The sequence below is a fragment of the Solanum stenotomum genome, chromosome 3, assembly GCF_019186545.1.
Source record: "Solanum stenotomum isolate F172 chromosome 3, ASM1918654v1, whole genome shotgun sequence".
Lineage (NCBI taxonomy): Eukaryota > Viridiplantae > Streptophyta > Magnoliopsida > Solanales > Solanaceae > Solanum > Solanum stenotomum.
In genome coordinates, this window is record NC_064284.1 from 63,814,696 (window position 1) to 63,834,355 (window position 19,660).

At 38.3% G+C, this 19,660-nt stretch overlaps 1 protein-coding gene across 1 annotated transcript; it reads right to left on the minus strand.

Annotated features, from left to right (window-relative positions):
* Positions 1–1,478: 1,478 nt before the first annotated feature.
* On the minus strand, positions 1,479–19,305 carry LOC125860523 (protein GID8 homolog). The gene is made up of 6 exons (XM_049540505.1): positions 19,045–19,305; positions 14,080–14,239; positions 13,873–13,979; positions 2,682–2,813; positions 1,963–2,119; positions 1,479–1,752 (listed from the first exon to the last, which is right to left on the minus strand). Exons 1-6 carry the CDS (start codon positions 19,093–19,095, stop codon positions 1,631–1,633), a joined length of 729 nt encoding a protein of 242 aa, XP_049396462.1. The 5' UTR covers positions 19,096–19,305; the 3' UTR covers positions 1,479–1,630.
* Between the last annotated feature and the right edge of the window lie 355 nt (positions 19,306–19,660).

Consider the following 19,660-nt stretch of genomic DNA (forward strand, 5'->3'; position numbering starts at 1 on the left):
TTTGCTATAAACAAATGAGAAAACTTGAATAAAACACAAAAAAGATCAAATCTTGCTAGTTAATTTTGCTTCTTTAGTCCCTTTTCATGTACAAGATCGCCATTTTCAAAACACCCTTTTGGCCCTTTTCTTTGTTCTTGATAGATTTTTGCTATATACAAATGTGAACACAAAAAAGATCAAATTTTGCTAGTTAATTTTGCTTCTTTAGTCCTTTCTCATGTCCAAGATTGCCATTTTCAAACACCCTTTTGGCCTTTTTCTTTGTTCTTGATAGATTTTGCTAGATACAAGTGTGACAACTTGACCAAACACACAAAAAGATCAAATCTTGGAACTTAACTTCAGCTATAGAGGTTAAGTTATTAGAGGGATTTGCTTTCCTTTGTCCCTTAACAAGTCCAAGATTTCCATTTTCAGACACCCTTTTGACCTCTTTTCTCTGTTCTTGATAGATATTGCTAATATGCATATGTGACAACTTGTTCAAAAACACAAAAAGATCAAATCTTGCAAGTTAATTTTGGCTATAGAGGTTAAGGTTATTGAAGGTGTTTTCTTGATTTTATCATGGGTGGATTTGTAAGAAGCTTTTTATGTGTAAACAACTATAGCAAGAAGCAATGCAAGTGTTTATTTGGGAGAATGAGAGCAGCAATGAAGAAATTAGCAATGAAGAACAAAAGACAAGTGAAATTCCAGTATGATCCTTCAAGTTATGCTCTCAACTTTGATGATGGAAACTTTGATTTGGGAGACACAGAAAGGGTATTTAGGTCATTTCATCAGCAAACTTCTAAACTTCAGAGTTGTTCTATAACTTGTACTACTACATTGGTTTATGTACTAGTATGGGTGGAGACCTAGAAATTCTGGTCATTTTCTGCTTCACTTGTTACCTCATTTCATTTGATTAGTTTGGAGTTTTTTTATTAAGATGCATTACTAGAGTCATTCTTTTTTCTTTTGTATGATAGTGTTGTCGACTCAGTTTGTGTATGTCTCGACTATTTTGTCGAGTCAATTTGCGTATGTCTCGACTATTTTAATAGTGTTGTCGAGTCAATTTGTGTATGCCTCAACTATTTTGGCAGCAATGCTAGGTGTCCTGACCTACTATACCCGAGTTGCACTCCTAACACACTTGATATATCTACTAACGCTTAAACCTAACCAACTATACCTGATATAAGGCTGTGGTGAAACATGATGAAGGGAAAGAGTTCATCTGAATCCTTTCGCCGCAAAAATTATACCTAGTAAATAAAAATAAAATTATATATAAACTACTAAATCTCCTTCCTATAATAAAAGATTCATGATCTTATGATTGAATTTTGAAATGGGAGTCTAGTGTATTTATTTTGACAGATTTGAGATTAATAACTTATCTTCTTTGTATGTTCTCCACATGTTTCAAACACAGATTATGATATGAAAAACACAAACCAATTTTATGAAACCTAGTTACGATACGAAAGTACAGACTATGTTCATGTACATTGTGATCGATAAACGAACACAACATTAATCTAAGAATCCATAATTTGATGAGAACAAAAGCATCTATAGGTTTTGAAAGTTGAAAGATACATCATCTTCAAGCAGTTGACCAAGTTTTGGTCATCCTTCAAACAGGAGGATCTTCCAGTTTAGCAGTCGACAAATCATTTATGCGCGGAAACACGGCTTTTTCACCAAGCTGATTTTGTGCCCATATTAACATCTTCAATAGGCTTGGAAGCTTTGGATCTGTTTAAATCAAAGATTAATCATTAAAAAATAATAGCATTTCATATCATGAGCTTCTACACATAAATATTCCTAATTTATGAAATCAACAAAAGCTTTTCCAAACACTCCAAACTTTGAAAATCTTTAAATGCCCTGCTCCCCCCCTCTTCCTGAGAAGTGTGAGGAGGAGGATCGTCAACGGCGATATTTAATGGAAAGGAGACTAACCCTTTTCATGGCTTTGGCTGGTGAGGATTGCAGCATTGACCTCACTAGCGGTCTTTAGCCGCTGTGATACATCCAGAAGCTCTCCAACAGGGCAGTTGGATACATCTTCAAAGGCCAACAATGCAACAGTCTTCTCCAACTCTTCTAAGAAGCTTTGCTGCAGAAAAGAAATTAAACTCGTCATGTACTAAAGAGGTGGGTTACACATGGGATAGCGCCAACCAAAGCTTCTTCTCTTTTTCAGAGTAAAAGATGGTGTCAATCTCAAGCCAATTCTTCAGAAACAAAAGTAGATTTTTCCCACGTCCCATTACCCTCGTCAGCCTCCCCTCCTAGGGAGGCCGACCAAGAGAAAGGAACCCCTGGTGCTGGCAGCTTAGGGGTGGAGACAGGGAAAGACCACTTAGAAATTCAGCAATCTTTAAGAGACCGTAGATTTTTTTAGCATCCACACATCAAAATTCTCCGGACATCTATAATATATAGTCTACGAGATTAAACGGTCATTTAGATTAAAGGCTTGTATTGCTGTAATAAAAGGCATCTCCCTAGCAAGTGATTGAGTAGGGGAACAGAGAACATTCTGCAGAACTGCTAAGGGGTTGTGTGTCCATGCCTCAAACTCGCGACCTACATGTTACTAAAGGAGCAGCTCTATCGTTGTCTAAAAAAGGGGATTTAAGGAAAGCAAGAGAAAAGATTTATATATTAATAATTACATTTTCTTCTCCCCTTGGAGCGAGCTCCTCTTGAGCAAACTCCAAAGCCTCCTCAATCTTTCCATTCCTTATCAACTCTATCAGCCTTTGTTGCTGGAGGTGGAAAAAGAGCTGGGGGTTTGTATCCAGTATCTGCATCCAAGAAGGTAAAACTATGTTAAGATCAACCAAAAATATTAAGAGATTTCTTGTAGCAGCCTAAGTTGCAATTCACGATAAGCAGGCGTTCATTTTGCAAAGTTTCAATTCCCAAGTATAAAGAATCTCTTGATCAGTAAGCTTTTAAGATGATAAAAGAGAGATTTACGAGAATCACAAAGGCAAAGCATACATGCGTACAACACACCTGCTGCACGATAACAATAATACAAGGAAACATAAAAGAGAGGGTAGCAGAGGGGAATGCTTGGGTTTATCACATCCTTGATTTGATATCAAATACTCCCTCTGTCCCAATTTATGTGACTTGCTTTCCTTTTTAGTCAGTACCAAAAAGAATGACACATTTATATATTAAGTAACAATTTAACTATAAAATGTCTATTTTATCCTTAATGAAATGATTTACAGCCACACAAATTTCTATCATTCATTTTGGACCACAAGTTTTAAAAGTCTTACTTTCTTTCTTAAACTCCATGCCGAGTCAAACTACCTCACATAAAATGGGACGGAGGGAGTATATTATAAGTGATAATGGATATACAGAAGCAATGACCTCTCTTCCTTGAAGAGATGCCTGGGGTCTTTTATGATGCATAATGATACAAATTAGAAAATACATGTCCATGCAGAAAGTGAAATCATGGTCCCTCTTTGTCAAATCGAAATTCTCAGTAGAGAAGGAAAGTTGAAGGTTTCAACATAGTGAACATCTCATGCAAGTTCAGATCAACCAAGGAAGTCAAGGCTTTGAGTAGCAAAGATCTCTTTTTCCCAGACAGTTCAGAGACAGAATGCTGATGATAGAGGAATCACTTGACGTTTACATGCACTATTTCCTTGAAAGATTATGGATTCACCGCGTTCAGTTCAAATTTCAATATACAAAATCCCATTTCTTCAAATTTCTACTTATCTTCCAGTAAAAAGCACAGAAACACAATAAGAAACAACAATTAGAATTTAGAAGCTTATCTATGTGCTGTCAGCAAAAAAGGAAATTGAGGGACCTACAATTTTGACCAGCTATATTTTCTTCTTTGTATATGGAATTGCTACATCTGAGCTGAGGGTCTTTCGGAAACAGTCTCTCTGTCTCCATGAGGTAGTGGTAAGGTCTGCGTACATTCTACCCTCCCAAGACCCCACTTTTGGGATTTCACTGGGTATGTTGCTGTTGTACAATTTTGACCAGATAGGCTGATAGGGGGAATTTTTTGTTCAAATTCATTGAAAACAAAACATTTCTTTTGTTCATAAATTGCTTAAATTCATGGCAAACAAAACCTCTGTTCTGTTCATAGGACCTTTCTTCCACAACTTTCTGTTCCTTTTTAATTTCTGCCCATAAATTCTACTATAATCCCATGATGACTAGAACAAAAAAAGAAAAGATATTACTGGATACCTCGCTTCTTATCAGAAACACTCCCCATAGCACATAGCACTCTAACATTTCAATCATCATATTTGAAACCATATAATAATTATATTTGATTCTATATTTACATCTCACTGGATGTCTGACTCTTCTTTTTCTTTTTTTTTGAAAGGAGAAATCAGAATTCAATGAGATGTAACATATAAAATCAATTTTAATTATTTGCATTTAGACACTGCAATCCCACCAAGTCTCACCTCAATATCATTATCTTTTGTAAAGATGGTGTACAGGCTAGCTTGCACACGTCTCGACTATCAAACTGGCCACTTGCTATCTCCCACCAACATGTATCAATAACTCCACCCGCCAAGGCTTAGGTAGATGACAGAAAATCACCTAGTATTTTTTTTTTACTCTGCTTGGATTTGAATGTCAATCTCATTATTCTTATATTGGACAAAATTGAAAAGCATATCTTCTATATTACTTCTACTTATTCTAAAACCATTACTCTCTAAAATGTTTCTCCAATTCAAGCTTTTAAATGGCTATCGTACTAATTTCATCAACTAACATAATATTGTACACCATGAACCTATTACTTAACTCATCCCTAGACTAACATAAACAAGTAGATCCTGAAGTAATCCCACAGCACAAGAGATGCAAACTCCTCTGTATTCCCTCCAACTGTTATCACACATTCACACTTATAGTGGCTCTTTTATACATCTTTTATGGCATTTATGCATTTGATAGTTATTACTTCCTTTTCTTGATTTGTGTGTGGCATTCCTTTCTTTTCCAACCTCCACCAAAGGACCTTTCTCTGCACTATATAAGTTTTCTCTAGGTCAACAGCAACAACAACATACCCAGTGAAATCCCACTAAGTGGGGTCTGGGGAGGGTAGAGTGTACGCAGACCTTGCCACTACCTCGTGGAGGTAGAGAGGCTGTTTCCGAAAGACCCTCAGCTCAAGTACACCAAAACCAAGTTAAAGGCGAGGAGAGCAGTGCATAAAACATACCATCCAATAAGAAAGATAGTAAATAATCAGCAGAGGAGACGATAGCCTCAAAAGAACAAAGAGAGAAGTGAAACGCCGTAAACAACAAAAGGCTATAGGTACCACAGACAAGAACTGCAAGTGAAAGGCTACGACCACTACACATGCTAGCAACCCATACCCTCGTAGAAAGGACAACACGCTAGCCCTACTAACCTTCAACCTTAATACGCGACCTCCATTCCTTCCTATCTAGAGTCATGTCTTCGGTAATGTGAAGCTGAGCCAAGTCCTGTCTAATCACCTCTCCCCAATACTTCTTAGGCCTACCTCTACCCCTCCGCGTACCCTCTACGACCAGCCCCTCACACCTCCTCACTGGGGCGTCTTCGCACCGTCTCTTCACATGTCCAAACCATCTCAGTCTCGCTTCCCTCAGCTTGTCCACCACAGATGTCACTCCCACCTTCTCCCGGATAACTTCATTCCTAATCTTATCACTCCTAGTGTGCCCACACATCCATCTCAACATCCTCATCTCCGCAACCTGCATTTTCTGAACATGTGAGTTCTTGACTGGCCAACACTCCGCTCCGTACAACAAGGCCGGTCTAACTACTACTCTGTAGAACTTACCTTTAAGTCTAGGTGGAATTTTCTTATCACACAAGACTCCAGAGGCATTCCTCCATTTCATCCAAGCAACCCCAATGCGGTGTGTGACATCATCGTCGATGTCGCCACTTCCTTGGATTACAGACCCGAGATACTTAAAACTTTCTTTCTTAGGGATGATCTGTGTGGCAAGTCTCACTTCCACATCTGCCTCCTCCAACGCATCACTGAATTTGCACCCCAAATATTCTGTTTTGGTCCTATTCAACTTGAACCCTTTGGACTCAAGCGTTTGTCTCCACACCTCCAACCTCGCATTAACTCTGTCCCGCGTCTCATCAATCAGTACTATGTCGTCCGCAAATAACATACACCACGGGACCTTCTCCTGTGGTCAATAAATATAATTTGAAGATCCTTCATTTTCTCCCCCAAAAACTTCTATTAATCTTCGTAGAAAATTCAGTGTCTATAGCAGTCCTACCAACCCAGTTCTATCACCCTTATCGCATCCCTACATCTATGCTCTTATCATTTTTTTTCAATGTTTCATGATATAACTCATAAGTTCCATACGCCAACAACTCACACAACTTTGAATATTTCCATTCTCCTATATACAAAAACCAAGGTACTCTATGTCCATTTGTTTATCATATTTGCACTCCTCGACAAGATTTTAAGCCATATTTTGTAACATCTCCAGAACACTTTCAGACCTCTATCAGGATAACCATTTGGACAAGAATAAGTTTGTTCTAATCAAACTAACAAGATTCCAAATAAGGATAAAGTCTTCAAATTTCCTAAGTATTTTTTAACCAAAATAAACAAAAGTGTTGTACATATAGCCACTCTTTATCTTTTGGATGTAGATGCAAATTTCAAGAATGTGCAGAAAAACACCTTGCTCAAGATGGTGTGTGTGTGTGTATATTTATATATATATAACACATAGTGATATATTAAAAACTTCTTTAAAAAAGAGGGTCAGCGGATGCAGTAACTACTCTCCAAACCAAATATTTATGTACTAAGAGTTTCACCGAACCTAAAACTAAGCGCAAATTCATGAAAGTTCAGTAGCAAATTAATAACACCAATAGTGGTTGCTTCAATCTTAATATAAGGACTGGCACAGAATAGTATCATCAAGAGCTTCCACACTCGTGTTTAAACGACATCTGCTTTCATTACGTAATGCCTGTATACCTTTTTTTTTTTAAATAGGTAACTTTATATTCACACAAAAGAACTCATCAAGAAATTGATGAGGAGGGATTTACAAACCCCCAGGGGGTACCATCATTCTCAAATCCAAAAACAAATTTTCAAAAATTTACAATTGGCCTATAAACTCCACTACACTATCTACTTCCCCCACTAAATCTTGCTTACACCAAAAAAACAAAAGACTAAGGCATTTCATCTTGATCATCTGGGAGCTGCTTGACCTCCCCTCGAAGCACCTTCCATTTCTTTCTTTCCATAGTGTCCACCAAATGCAAGCAGGTACATTTTTCCACCAATCTTCCTTTGATCCTCTCTTCCCAATTCCTTGCCAGTGTGTTAGTACCTCAAAAGTGGTTCTGGGCATTGTCCAATTAACCCCGAGTCTACAAATGAACATGTTCCACAGATCTGTAGCCATCTTGCAATGCAAAAATAAATGGCCATTTACTTCAGCCTCTTGTTCACACATATAGCACCTTGAGCAGATCTGTATACCTCTTCTTTGTAGCACTTCGTGGGTTAGACAAGCTCTTCTAATTACCAACCAAGTGAAGCAAGCAACTTTTAGAGGGATCTTAATCTTCCATATTAATTTCCAGGGCCAAAATGTTGTCAAAGAGTGGTTGGTGTTTCTTTCCCAGTAACAAGACTTTACTGTAAAAACTCCCCTACTATGCAATTTCCAAACTGGTTTGTCGGACTCTGCATTGATGCCAAGGAACAGGTTCAAAGCCTGAAGTAAGTCTGCTACTCTTTCAACCTCCCAATCATTTAGAGCCCTTCTAAACATAAGGTTCCAGCCTTGAGGACTCCACATCTGCGCTATAATGTCATTCTGTTGTAGGCTAATAATGTATAAGTCAGGAAAGAGTATCCTCATTTTCACATCGCTTAACTAGATCTCATTCCAGAAACTGATCTTCAGGCCATTCCCCACTCTGAAAGTCACCTGCGCATTGAAGTCGGTCCACATTCTCCTAATAGTTTTCCATACTGAGCACCCAAAAGTGCCATTCACCTCTTCAGTTATCCAATTACTCTGTAGGCCATATTTCTCAGCTATGAACCTCCTCCATAATGCTGTATCCTCGCAACAGAATCTCCACAACCATTTTTGCAGCAAACTAGTGTTCTGAATACTTAAGTTCTTAATGCCCAGACCTCCTTGTGCTTTGCTCATTATCACCTCTTCCCATTTAACCAGGTTGTATCCTTGTTTCTCTTTGTTCCCTTGCCAAAGGAACACCCTTCTCAACTTGTTGAGTTTCTTTCCAATACTTTTTGGTAGTGGAAAAAGACTTAGCATATATGTTGGGAGGGCATCCAGAACTGATTTTATGAGAGTCACTCTACCTCCCAGAGATAAATATTGACTCTTCCACCTTGTCAGCTTCCTTTCACTTCTCTCCAAGACTTCACTCCATACTTCCAATTCTTTGTTCTTGGCTCCCAAGGGCATCCCCAAGTATTTGGTGGGAAGAAAGGCCACTTGGCAGCCCAGGTTGTCGGCTAGGCCTCGCATATTATTGACTTGATTAACAGGGAACAGGCAACTCTTCTGCCAGTTCACATGTAGACCTGAAGTGGCTTCAAATATGGTTAGTATTGCCCTCAGATGCCTAATTTGTGACACTTCTGCACCACAGAACACAAGAGAGTCGTCTGCATACAGTAGATGTGTGATCTCCGTGTTATTAGCTCTGTTAGTATATGCACCAAAGCCTCTTATCCACCCCAATTCATTAGCCTTTCTAACCATGTAGTTGAGTCCCTCCATTGCTAGAAGGAATAAGAAAGGGGACATGGGATCTCCTTGTCTCAGTCCCCTTTGTGATTGAAAGAAACCTTCTGGACTCCCATTTATAATGATTGAAAACTTCACTGTTGACACACAAAACTTAATCCAATTCACCCATTTCCTCCCAAACCCCATGTCACTCAGAACTTTAAATAGGTAGTTCCAGTTCACATGGTCATATGCCTTCTCTATGTCCAGTTTGCATAGAATACCTGGCACCTTTTGCTTCACCCTGGAATCCACCAACTCATTAGCCAATAAAGAAGCATCCGTTATCTGTCTATCCTTCAAGAAGGCCATTTGATGCTCGTTAATCAGTCTCCCCATAACTGTTTTCATTCTTTCAGTGATCAACTTAGCGATGATTTTGTACATTCCACCAATCAGACTTATTGGCCTAAAATCCTTGAGTTCCTCTGCTCCATACTTCTTAGGGATTAATGCCACAAAAGTGGCATTCAAGGATCTTTCAAACACTTCATTCTGATGGAAGTTATGAATTGTTTGCATCACATCATCCTTTATGGTCTCCCAGCACTCCTTGAAGAAACACATAGTGAAACCATCTGGGCCAGGGGCTTTATCCCCATCACACAATTTGAGAATGTGTACCACTTCCTCTTCTGAGAACGGTCTCTGCATCCACTCTTGCTCCTCTTGACTTATTCTGGGGCAGTTCATCATCGCAAAAGGTGGCCTCCAGCTTTCTGATTCAGTGTATAACACCTTATAGAAATCTATTATATGCTCTTTGATTTCTTTCGGGTCTTTACTCTCCTCCCCGCTAATAACCAGTCTATCAATGGTGTTGTATCTCCTATGTGCTGTTGCCACTCTTTGAAAGAACTTGGTATTGTTATCTCCTTGCTTTAGCCATAATACTCTGGATTTCTGTCTCCACCTGGACTCTTCATTCTTTGCTAACTCTTCTAGCTCAACTAGGATCGTTGCTCTAATAATCATCTCATCCTCTGTCAGCATTCTGTCATTCTGAATCAGATCTATCTCAGCTAGCTCATTTAGTAGCCTGTTTTTCTTGTTGATGAGTTCCCCAAATGTTACACCGCTCCATTCTTTGAGTTTCTGCTTTAGCATCTTTAATTTCATGCTAAGTTTGAAGTCTGGGCATCCTTCCACAACAAAACCATTCCACCAGTCCTGAATTAACTCTTTGAAACCCTCTACATTAGTCCACCAGTTTTCAAATTTGAAGTAAGGCTTCCTTTGTTCCCAGTCACCACATTGTAGCATAATGGGGCTGTGGTCAGATATAACTCTAGGCATAATTTGTTGTCTAATGTTTCTGAATTGTTCATCCCACTCAGTTGAGTAGAGAAACCTATCCAGCCTAGCAGCACTGTGCTGGTTAGGCCCTCTGAACCATGTGAAATTCCCACCCCTTAGACAAGGGTCATGTAACTCCATATCCTCTATCCACCTCGAGAAATCAGTCATTACATTGGTTATTCTCCTGCATCCTCTCCTTTCGGCCATTGTTCTAACAGTGTTGAAGTCCCCACAAGTGACCCACGGACCTCCACATAGCTCCCTAACTGCAGCAATTTCTTCCCAGCATTCTAATTTTTCAGTTCTAGTGTGTGGAGCATACACACCAGTGAGAAACCAGCAGAACCCGTCTTGGACAGCTTCGAATTTGTATGTAATTGAGAATTTTCCTTCCTCTACACTACTGCCCACCCAAATTCTTGAGTCCCACATAATCAGGACCCCCCCGCTGCTGCCATCGGCTTCGATATACCCACACCTCATCCATCTACTAGCCCACAATTGTTTGGCAATCCTGTCTACATCCTTGCTGATTTTTGTCTCCTGAAAGCAGTAAACATCAGCTCTCCATTTAAGTAGAGAGCTCTTAACCAGATTCCTTATTGAAATCTTGTTAATCCCCCTAACATTCCATGATAATATATTTACTTTCATTTGAGAAATAGTGGCTGGACTCTCCCTCTGTTTCTTACACCTTCGACTTCCTGATTCAAATCTGACTGCAACTTCTTCAGCTCATTCTTGCCAATTCCTCTCTGTCGAGAGGTTGTTGCTTCACTATTTTCCCCTTTCTTCTCCATCCCCCTCTTTCTTTCATCGAGCTTCATTAGTAATGCATGTGTTTCTCCCCTAAAACCTTCAAACGCCACTCCGTAAGTTCTGCTAAGTTCCAGAATATGTGAACTTATCCAATTGGATGCTTCGACCTCTGCGTCTGTCTGGACTCCAGGACTTTGTATGGATAGCGGCTCAGCATCGTGGATTTGCTGGATTTCGACCTCTCCATTATTTTTTCTAGGAGTGTTCGAAGCTACTGGTTCAACATCATGGATTTGCTGGATTTGCATGTTTTGTTCTTCACAGCCAGCATCTGTCTCCCTCGAACAGTCCCCTTTCTCCTGCAATTGCATAACCCCGCTTTCGTCAATCATATTCTGCGAAGCCGTCTCTTGGTGAATATCTGATTTTTCCCCTTGTATCTCCATTGGAGTGAGTCCTTTCTCCGTAGAATTTTCAACTTGTGGAAGCTTCGATGAGGACTCCCAGTGGCTTAAAGCTTCTAGGAATTGAGATGCCAATATTTTAATTTCATTCAAGCCCTCATTAAAAGGCATGTGCCTGTCATGTGCCACTTCTTTATTTTTTCCTGAACTGTTTGGGCTAAATTGGCCCAGTTGGCCCAAAGTTGCAAGTAAGCTTTTGCTGCCAGAAACCCTAAAGCCCAAGTCTGCATTTAAACTTTTATTGCTAGAAACCCTCAAGCCCAAGTCAACATTTGGGGTTCTAAAATTCTCCCCACGTGTCTCTGCCATTGCACGTGGCTGGACAGCTTTATCTGCTGCTCCTCTTAACACTACAGAGTCCTCTACAAAAACCTTTGGTCCATCGATGGGAGACCGCTGGGTAAAACCCTTCTCACTGTTGTTTTCTCCGACGGTCACCCTCGCCGGTGCTTCCGTCCACACCTGCATCGTGTAGAGAAAAGCACCATCATCTATTGTCACTTCCTTTGGCACGTCAGACCCGTTTCCTTTGATTTTGATTCTCGCCCATTTAAGATGATTTCGCAGTTGGGTTTCTTCTTCTGTTTCTATCCACCCCCCACAAAAGTCCCCAATAGCTTTGAAGGTATGGTGCTCCCAGAAGTGTAACGGCAGACCCACCACCCTGATCCAAATTGCATTGGTTCTATCTCCCCCTGCTGACGCACACACTGTTGGACTCCACCACTGCATTTTCACCGGCAAGTTTCTCCATACCCAATCCCCTTCGACTACTTGTTCCGCTGTTACCTTGGATGCAAATTCGAAAAGGAAAAAACCTTCCCCCATATCATAAATGTTCAGGCCATGGACTTTTTTCCATAAACTACTTGCCCATCCTCTCACCTCTGTCAAGGTAGGTGCCTCACCTTTACTAGTCATAAATTCGCCCACCAAACTCTTCTTCAGTACCTCGCTTTGGATGTTTGCATCTCTATTAATGCAGATTCTGCCCCCCCTCTTTATTATCTTTTCTGGCATGTCCTTCCCCCCCTTATTAGTCCATTTGCTGCTCTTTAGCATATCCACATAGGGAATATTGCTATCAACCAGTCTATGTGTCTCTAGATTCCCCACACGCTTGTAACTATGGATGAATCTTCCAATCTTCTCTGCAATACCTGACCATCCTGAGTTAAAAGATAATTCAGGGACTATAATGACTGCCCTTCTTTTACCTCTAACATTTATCAGGCTGATGTATCTTCCGTATTTGTTAAAATTCCTTGCGCAGTAGATCTCTGTGAAATCATCTTTTTTCTTCCACCTTCTGACTGTGTTCCCCTTTGCCTTGGATGCTTCTCGCATAATCGAAGATATCCATTCCATGGCCTTGCCAGTGAAAGATATCCTCGTTATTGACTTTCTACTCCTTTCTGTCCAGTCATACCATTCCCCTGCTGTGCCTGATGTTCTTGTGATGTCATATGATTTGAACCCTACTGCAAAATAGATCGTGTCGTCCATAATGGAAAAGAAACGAGCCCAGTGGCAAGAAAGAAAAGAGATGAAAGGAAGAAAAAAGAGGAAGAAAAGAAAAAGATGCCCGGTGATCGGAAGGATCACCGGAGGAAGATAGTGAAAACTAGGCTATATCATGTCCTCGGGAGTTGTGCCTGGGAGCTTTTTTATGGAAAAGATATTTTTTTCCCGTAATGCCTGTATACCTCTTTTCAATCATTTTATTAGCTGTGATAAATGTGTGATAGTCTAATGATAAGAGCTGTCCACCTCCAACCATGACAAGGGGGGAAATGTAGGGAAGTTTACAATAAAAACAGTTGCAGGTGATTTTATTGAACTGAAATTGACTGTATATGTGACTCGTAATAGACTGCCCTTAGATTTCAGTGTTTCTATTCACAATATAGTGCAACTCCAGAACAATTCAGACAGCAATTCGAGAGAATATCTTCCCTGCTTTTGGAACAAAATGCACCAAATCACAATAACATGATTTCTTCTTAGCCTAAATGTAAGACACGATATTAAACAGTCAGCCAAAAGTACCTTAGCACTGATTTGATCAGTTACCATAAATAAATATTTCAATTACGAATATTGCATAAAGTCAATATCATTTCCTCTCTTCTAGTCTAGAAGGATAAAAGACACACCTAGTTCACTCAAAACATATTCTTTTATTGTGAATGCTACTACGTAACATGACTTCACCATTATGAAGTGTGTTTGGCATCAACTTACTTACTCCACCCAAATAGGATTGAAAGACGAAGATGAATTTGCTTCTGAATGATAAGAACAAAAGGCATTCAACAACAACATACCCAATGAAATCCCACACTATAGGGTCTGGTGAGGGTCTAGTGTACGTACACCTTACCTCTACCTCATGGATGTAGAGAGGTTGTTTCCGAAAGACCCTCAGCTCAAGTAACACACACCAAAGCAGTTTGAAATAGGAGAAATAGCAGTCATACCTCAGGATTCAAATCATTAACCTTCTCAATTGCATCCTCTACATTACCAGCCTGTACTGCCTTTTTAACCGCCATTCGATCAGTGATAGTAGCAAGATCTATATCAGCTATTCATTCATAAGGAGAAGCATGTAGATGTACATATGAAATGATACAAATTCGTATAATAATATGAAATGAGCAACCAAGAAGATCACAGAAGGATACGATCTGTTCCAGATTCCTTTCTGAACTTTTCAGCTGCTTCAACATAACCCTCTGTGACCAAAAAGTTCATCACTAACTTATTCATATCTTCTTTTCTAATTTTTACATCATTGAGCTTTTTCTCCCACTCTTCTCTTGTGATTACTTTCTTTGATGTTGCCTGCAAAGGGGAAAAGGGAAAGAAATAAAAATAGATAAATGTATCGCTGCGCCATCTGAAACCTGTAAGTTTGGTGGTAGCAAAATCTTATATGAGCCATGAATGAAACAATTATTAACAAGTTAAGCCATATGCAGCTTTTGGCAAGCCATTCAAAAGTAAGAATCTCACTCATATACATAATTGGACCAAAACTCAACTTAATAGGACTTATCACTACCATATCCAATAGTATCAAGTACATTCCACATCTCACCAATTTGTTTTAAGCACCATTGCAGACTATGCACACTGGTCTTAAAACCTTTTTAAGATCATGGCTCGCTGTTCCAGAAGAATGGTCTACAACAACAACATACTCAATGTAACCCCACAAGTGGGGTCTCGGGAGGGTAGTATGCTGCCTTACCCCTACCTTGTGAAGGTAGAGAGTTTGATTCCGATAGACCCTCGGCAAAGGTAAAGCATATCAAAAACAGTATGAAGGAAATAAAGTAGTGAAGAATCCAAGTAGAAAATAGTAGAAACAAGAACAGTAGCACAAACAAATAATATGGTAACCGAAGCACAGGAAACAACTGGTAATAATATAAGATAGTAGGAGAGTAATAGTAATAATACTAATACGAGAAACTAGACAACACTCGGTTTACCTACTAACATTCTACCCTAATCCCCGTCCTTCATATCTTCCTATCTAGGGTCATCTCCTAAGTGAGTTGCAAGTGTGTCATGTCCTGCCTAATCACCTCTCCCTGATACTTCTTCATCCTACCTCTACCTCTTCTCAGCCCCACCATAGCCAACTGCTCACACCTCCTAGCTGGGACATCTATGTATCTCCTCTTCACATGTTTTAACCATCTCAGTCTCTCCTCCCTCATTTTGTCCACCATGGAGGTCACTCTCACCGTCCCAAATATCTTCATTCTTACTCATATCTCTCCTAATATCCCCACACATCCCTCTCAGCATCCAGAAGAATGGCATGAATGCATATATAATTAGAAAGGTCAGTTGAAATGGAGAAATGTTACTAAATGTTATACCATAGGAAGACACTTACCAAAATGAAAAAAAGTTATGGACAGCAATTGTAAGACCAACTATATTACAAGAGAGTGAATAGTAACCTTTAAAGGTCCAATACATCCACAAGATGAGTGTCGCATAGACACGGATGCCAAACTGGATGTACGGTCATACAAAATGGTCCAATATAAGGTACAAGTAGCAACACATGGAGGATAGATAGAGAACAAAGTCGCTTGAGACAGTTTCCTCATGTTCCATTTCGACCTTCTGATGCACCAATCCATAAGTGTGAAATCATGGTGATCGAAGGGGTTAAAAAGGAGACAAACTAAATTAACATGGAAGAAAGTTGTTTTGAAAAACCTATAATTTCTTAAAATCCATCTATACTTAATGAAAAAAAAGCATAATAGAAGAAAAAAGATCTATATAGTTGTTACGAACTAGTTGGAGTTAAGGTTTAGTCAGGTTGGTATGCTTTACTTTTAGGAGTTCCACAACAAAGTGTTGTGTCCTTTCTTTTCTTTTATGTGATAGAAAACGCATAAAAAGGCATAGACATAATTTCAGATCCATGTCCTTGTTCATAAACCTACTGTCCCATTATACCTAATGAAATTCCAAAGTGGGGTCTGGGGAGGGTAGAGAGTATGCAAACCTTACCCTACTTGTGGAGGCAGAGAGGTGTTAAGAAAAAAAAGAAAAGGCGATAAAGAAAATATAGCAACCAATAAAGAAAGCAGTACAGAGCATTCAGAAAAGGAACAATAACAACAATGAAATAATAGTATGATAACCAAAACACAATAAACATCATATGATGCTAGATATCAAAGGTAAGAAAGTACAAAAATAAGGCTAATACTGTGACAAAAACCACTAAAAAATAAGGCTAATACTGTGACAAAAACCACTAAGCCCAAACCCATTACACACGAATCAATCAATCAATCAACTATGCCTCAACCCTAAATTAGTCTGAGTAAGTAATGTGAATGAAGCTAACAACTATTTTTATGTCTCAATAAACCTAATACAACCCTTGACGTTTCTTCGTGTCCGATACCAGCAATTTTTTGCTTAACTTATATAATTCCAAAAACAAAAAGACCTAATTGACAGGGAAAAATCGAATCACAAAAAGAACAGTACGGTACCGTGTCTTCTAATTCAGCTAAATCGCTAATCATAATCCAGTACGACGACATGGGTACTAAAAACTAGCCTTGAGTCCTTTTCCGGTTTCGATTTTGCCGTCTCCGAGAGGAAATAAGCTGACTAAATTAACCGAGAGGGGATAGAATACAAAATGTTCTTAAGTACTAATTTTTTTCTAATAATGTGAGTAAATATGTTTCAGGTGGAATAGGATTCCATGTTTAGATTGGTCTTTAATAACTTGTCTATTAAAACTAGGAGCTTGTTTGGGCAAGCGGCTAAAAATTGGTTATTTTTAGAAATACTTTCAATAAACAGTTTTTGAGAAAAGTGCTTTTGACAAAAACTAATTTATATTTGGTTAATTCATTTGGAAAGTGCTTTTACTAAGAAGATTTTGCTTGTCTAATCTTTTTTAAAATGTGCTTAAGAAAGTCAAATTAAGAAAAAGATCATGTATCAATGCACTTTAAATATAAAGATTATTTTATAGAGAAATTATTTTAAATATCTATTATAAATTTTAATTAAATTTTTATTTTTTGTTTAATTAAAAAGTACATATTACAAATTTTCAATCAATATTATGCATAGATAAATCAAAGAAACTATTAAATATTGATATAATATTAACATGATGATTTAAATATAATAAAAACACCAAGCAAAATACAACTAACCTCAACACAACTAGTTCCAACATAACTAATCCCATCCTAACTTGTCTTCAAACAATAAGAGTGAAATCATTAGTAATTAAAGGGGTTAAAGAGGGGATAATCTAAAACTAAATTTACATGGAAGAAAGTTGTTTTGAAAGACCTATAATTTCTTAAAATCCATACATACTTACTAACAAAAGAGCATAATAGAAGAAAAAGGATCTATATAGTTGATACTAACCAGTTGGAGCTGAGGTTTAGCCAGGTTGGTATGCTTTACTTTTAGGAGTTCGGGACTAGAAGTAAACAAAGAGTGATAGAAACTAACAAAGTGTTGTGTCTTTTCTTTTCTTTTATGGTTCCAGCAAATAGAAGGAGATCAACAACAAAATATTAGATTGATAAGGGTCTAAGGTGATCAAGGAGTCTCCTAATCTAGTTAGAAATTAGAGACCCTAAGTTATAGAATATTAGATTAAGACGGTTCTAAACAATGTTGCTAATACTCTTCAAAAATATTGACGGGCGAGTGTCGGATCTTTCAAAAATAGTGCAGTTTTGGAGGATTCGACACGGATGCGGCAACATTTTTGGAGAGTTCGAGCAACATAAGTTCTAAATATAACAACTTGGTCAATAAGGCTCCATACAACTAGCTTGGGAGTGAGGCCAAACAATATTTGTTGTTGTTGTTTCAGTAGTAGTATCATGAACTTTCTATATATCCTAGAATCTTGTATATGCACATACTAATATCTAAGTACAACTTAATCATGTAGCTTCTACAAACCATAAATCCCAGAAAAAGGCATTAACATAATTTCAGATCCATGTCCTTGATCATAAACCTACTGTCCTGTTACACACAACAACAAAAACAACATCCCCTACCTCGTGGAAGTAGAGAGGTTGTTTCCGAAGAAACTTCGGCTCAAGTACAGCAAATCAAGTAGTTATGAACCGTGATAACATCATGGCAGTGAAGAAAACATAGCAACTAATAGTCCAAAGCATTCAGAAAAGGAACAATAACAACAAAATAACAGTGTGATAACCAAAAAAGAATAAACAACATTTGATGGTAGATTCAAAAATAAGAACTACAATAATAAGGCTAATAGTACAACATACACCACCAAGCCTAAACCCATTACACACAGGGGCGGATCTACGTGGACTTCAGGGGGTTCACCCGAACCCCTGAATCGACAAACTCCTGAATCGAAAAATTATATTGTGCATGTAGGACCAAATCTGTATTATATGTCTATATATTTAATATTGAACCCCTCAACACAAGTAAATGGCTTGGTTCAGCGGCTATAGGGGTCCAAAAACTAGTAGGCGTGAGGGTTCGAATCCAGCTAGCAACATTTTTCAATGTTTAAGCTTGAAATCTGGTACAACTTATTTGTCAACACTATTTAGCTTCCTTTTTTTTTGAACCTCCTCAACGGAAATCCTGGCTCCGCCACTGATTACACACGAATCAATCAATCAATCAACTATGCCTCAATCCTAAATTAGTCCAAGTAAGAAATATGAATGAAGCTAACAACTATTTCTATATCTCACTAAACATAATGCAAATCCAGACAATTCTTCGCGTCCGATACCAGCACCAGCAATAAAATAGATAGAAGGCACTTAACGATTCTTCGCGCCCTATACCAGCAATAAACTAGAAGGATAAGGCTAATCCTACAACAGATACCAACAAGCCTAAAACCGTTACACACGAATCAATCAATCAACTACGCCTCAATCCTAAATTAGTCCAAGTAAAGCAATACGAATGAAGCTAACAACTATTTCTGTATCTCACTAAACCCAATGCAACCCTTGCCGTTTCTTCGCACAATTTTTGCTGAACTAACACAATTCCAAAAACAAAAAAACCTAATTGAAGAGGAAAAAAAAAACGAATCATGAAAAAGAGAAGTACAGTACCATGGCTTCGATTTCAGCTAATTCGCGAATCACAATCCAGAACAATGACATCAGTATTCAAAACTACGCCTTGAGACCCATTAAAACAACCGGAGCAGTCGTCGGAGTTCCTTTTTCCGGCTCCGATTTCGCCGTCTCCCTAGAGGAAATAAAGTTGAATAAATTAACCGGGAGGGGGAATTGAATACAGAATGTTCTGAAGTAGTAATTTATTTATTTTTATAGCAATGTGAGTAAATATATATTTTAGGTGAAATACGATTCCATGTTTTTGCCCTTTTTTTTTAGTTACTTGGCTATTTAGACTAGACACGATTTGGTATGATGGATAAACCTGAGATAATTATTCGATAAGTTTTTAATAACGTGTATATTGTTAGTTTAAATATAATATTTATTTTGTATGCTAACGTTAAAATCATTAATAAATAATGTGAAAAGTTTTATTTTGCATAAAGTGTGATCGCGTTATGACCTTAATTTTTTATTATTTGATTATTATATTTTAACTTTTATTGATACTCTATCATATTTCTCTGATAGATTTATCCTTCAAACTAAAGAGATAGTTACGTTTTAGTGCGGCTCATACAATTACTTTACAAGTTTACATAAG